This window comes from Mus caroli, unplaced genomic scaffold (genome assembly GCF_900094665.2).
Source record: "Mus caroli unplaced genomic scaffold, CAROLI_EIJ_v1.1 scaffold_16071_1, whole genome shotgun sequence".
Lineage (NCBI taxonomy): Eukaryota > Metazoa > Chordata > Mammalia > Rodentia > Muridae > Mus > Mus caroli.
In genome coordinates this window covers 9,662-11,514 of record NW_018391423.1, presented here as the reverse complement: position 1 = coordinate 11,514, position 1,853 = coordinate 9,662, and the positions used below count along the sequence as shown (strand labels likewise).

The 1,853-nt window shown below is 37.5% G+C and overlaps 1 protein-coding gene across 1 annotated transcript in view; it reads left to right on the top strand.

Moving 5' to 3' along the window:
* The window catches only part of LOC110289179 (dynein heavy chain 7, axonemal-like), a gene marked incomplete at both ends in the record, with an annotated part of 26,384 nt that overhangs the window by 16,588 nt on the left and 7,943 nt on the right, over positions 1 to 1,853 (top strand). Inside the window, one exon of the mRNA XM_021155343.1 lies at positions 1,234 to 1,332. Within this exon, the coding sequence (XP_021011002.1) occupies positions 1,234 to 1,332 (99 nt within the window). The remainder of the gene's footprint in view (positions 1 to 1,233; positions 1,333 to 1,853) is intronic.

Sequence of the window (1,853 nt, the reverse complement as noted above, 5' to 3'; positions counted from 1 at the left end):
TATATTCTATTTCATATTAGCCTAACATAACTTCAACCCCCACCCCTCTTTTTTGCAATAAACACAAGTGCCTAGAAGCAACAATTTATTCTACCCTGGCATGTCAGGATTACTTTGTGGCCAGATAATGGGAGAGATAATACATTGTCCTGGTGCAAATCAGTGCTGGAATCTTGACTGGAATTGAGCTATAAAAGTTAGGCTGCAAATGAATCCTGAAAATGAATTCTATCACTCTTTGTTACAAGCTAATTTAGCTTGTTGAATGCTTTGGCTTGAATATTTTCAAGTTTGTTTTGTTCTACCAAGAGACAATTTAAGCATTTTCTTACAAATAATAGACTCTCAAATAATAAACATGACTTTTTTTAATTCAAAATTCATTTTATGTTACATTGATCAAAAACAAAGACTAGATGAGCAGGGCTAATTTTGACCTCTGGGAGCTCTGAAGACTTAGACATGTGCTGACAGCCTGTGGCTGTTTAATTATGAACAACAATCTCTCTCTCTCTCTCTCCTTTTTGGTAGATATGTTTTTGTAAGGCAAGAGAGAGTTCTAGGAAACAGCCAAATAAACAAACTAAATGGAAGAGGAACTTTTGAATGACATATTGAATAAGTTAAGTTAGGGAGAAATAGTTCTAAGGTTAGATTTGGGAGGCACTAATTCTGTGAATGTTGATATAGGCAAAAGCAACAAGCTCCAAGTTCCTTCAGATTTTTAGTAAATACTGGACATGCAACAGGCATTTAGAGTTTAAGATTTCTTACTTACTCTTTCCTTGACTGAATTAACCCTCTCCACTTTCTTTCAGGAGCTTGTTGATTGCTTGGCATGTGAACAAGCAGTCAGCAGGTAGCCAGGAGGCACCGTGGTGCTCTGTGCATCCACTCCAATTCATAATATTCCTCACTCAGAGTTTGACAGAACTAATCTACCAGGGGTCTTGAGTAAGCAACCACTACCCAATAAGCAGGCAGTGACAACTCTCAATGTACTGAATTCCTGGTCACCAATCCTGTATCAAAATATCTAAGGAAATGTAGTCAGTTCTGCCTGTGTTCATGTTATAAGGGAGTCTCTGAGGATAGACATCAGTTTCTATAGTGAAATACAGTGAAAACATGAGCAATATTTTGTTTAGATTGTTAGGTGCTGTGTATTTGTGTAAGTATAGACCTAAAAAATGTGTCCATAACAGAAATCCTCATGACTGTATTTTCTTTTAGCTAAAATATCCAAATGAAAATGAAGAAATTTTGCTGCTTAGATCTATTATTGATGTAAATCTGCCGAAGTTTTTATCCCATGATTTGCCACTCTTTGAGGTAAGAGCACTTATTCTTTCCATGTGTCAGCACTCTACAGTAATACAGGAGGCAGCCATGTCTGCAGGGCTCTCTCTAGGAACTTGCACTGTGGGAAGCAGTGGCATATTCATAGGGATACAAGCCAGTCCTGCTTTTGTGTGAAATAAGTTTGCTGGGATTGTTGCTTCTGAAACTTATAACAGCTTGATATTTTATGTGTTTTTACTGCATAATAATAATAATTAACAAAGTTATAAAATATTTTCTATAAATTCCATGAGAATGTAGAGTCTGTGTTGAAAAGTAGTTCGGTTAGCACACCATTTTTTTTATTACATATTTTTCTCAATTACATTTCCAATGCTATCCCAAAAGTCCCCCATAACCCCCCCACTTCCCTACCCACCCATTCCCACTTTTTGGCCCTGGGGTTCCCCTGTACTGGGGCATATAAAGTTTGCAAGTCCAATGGGCCTTTCTTTCCAGTGATGGCCAACTAGGCCATCTTTTGATACATATGCAGCTAGAGTCAAGAGCTC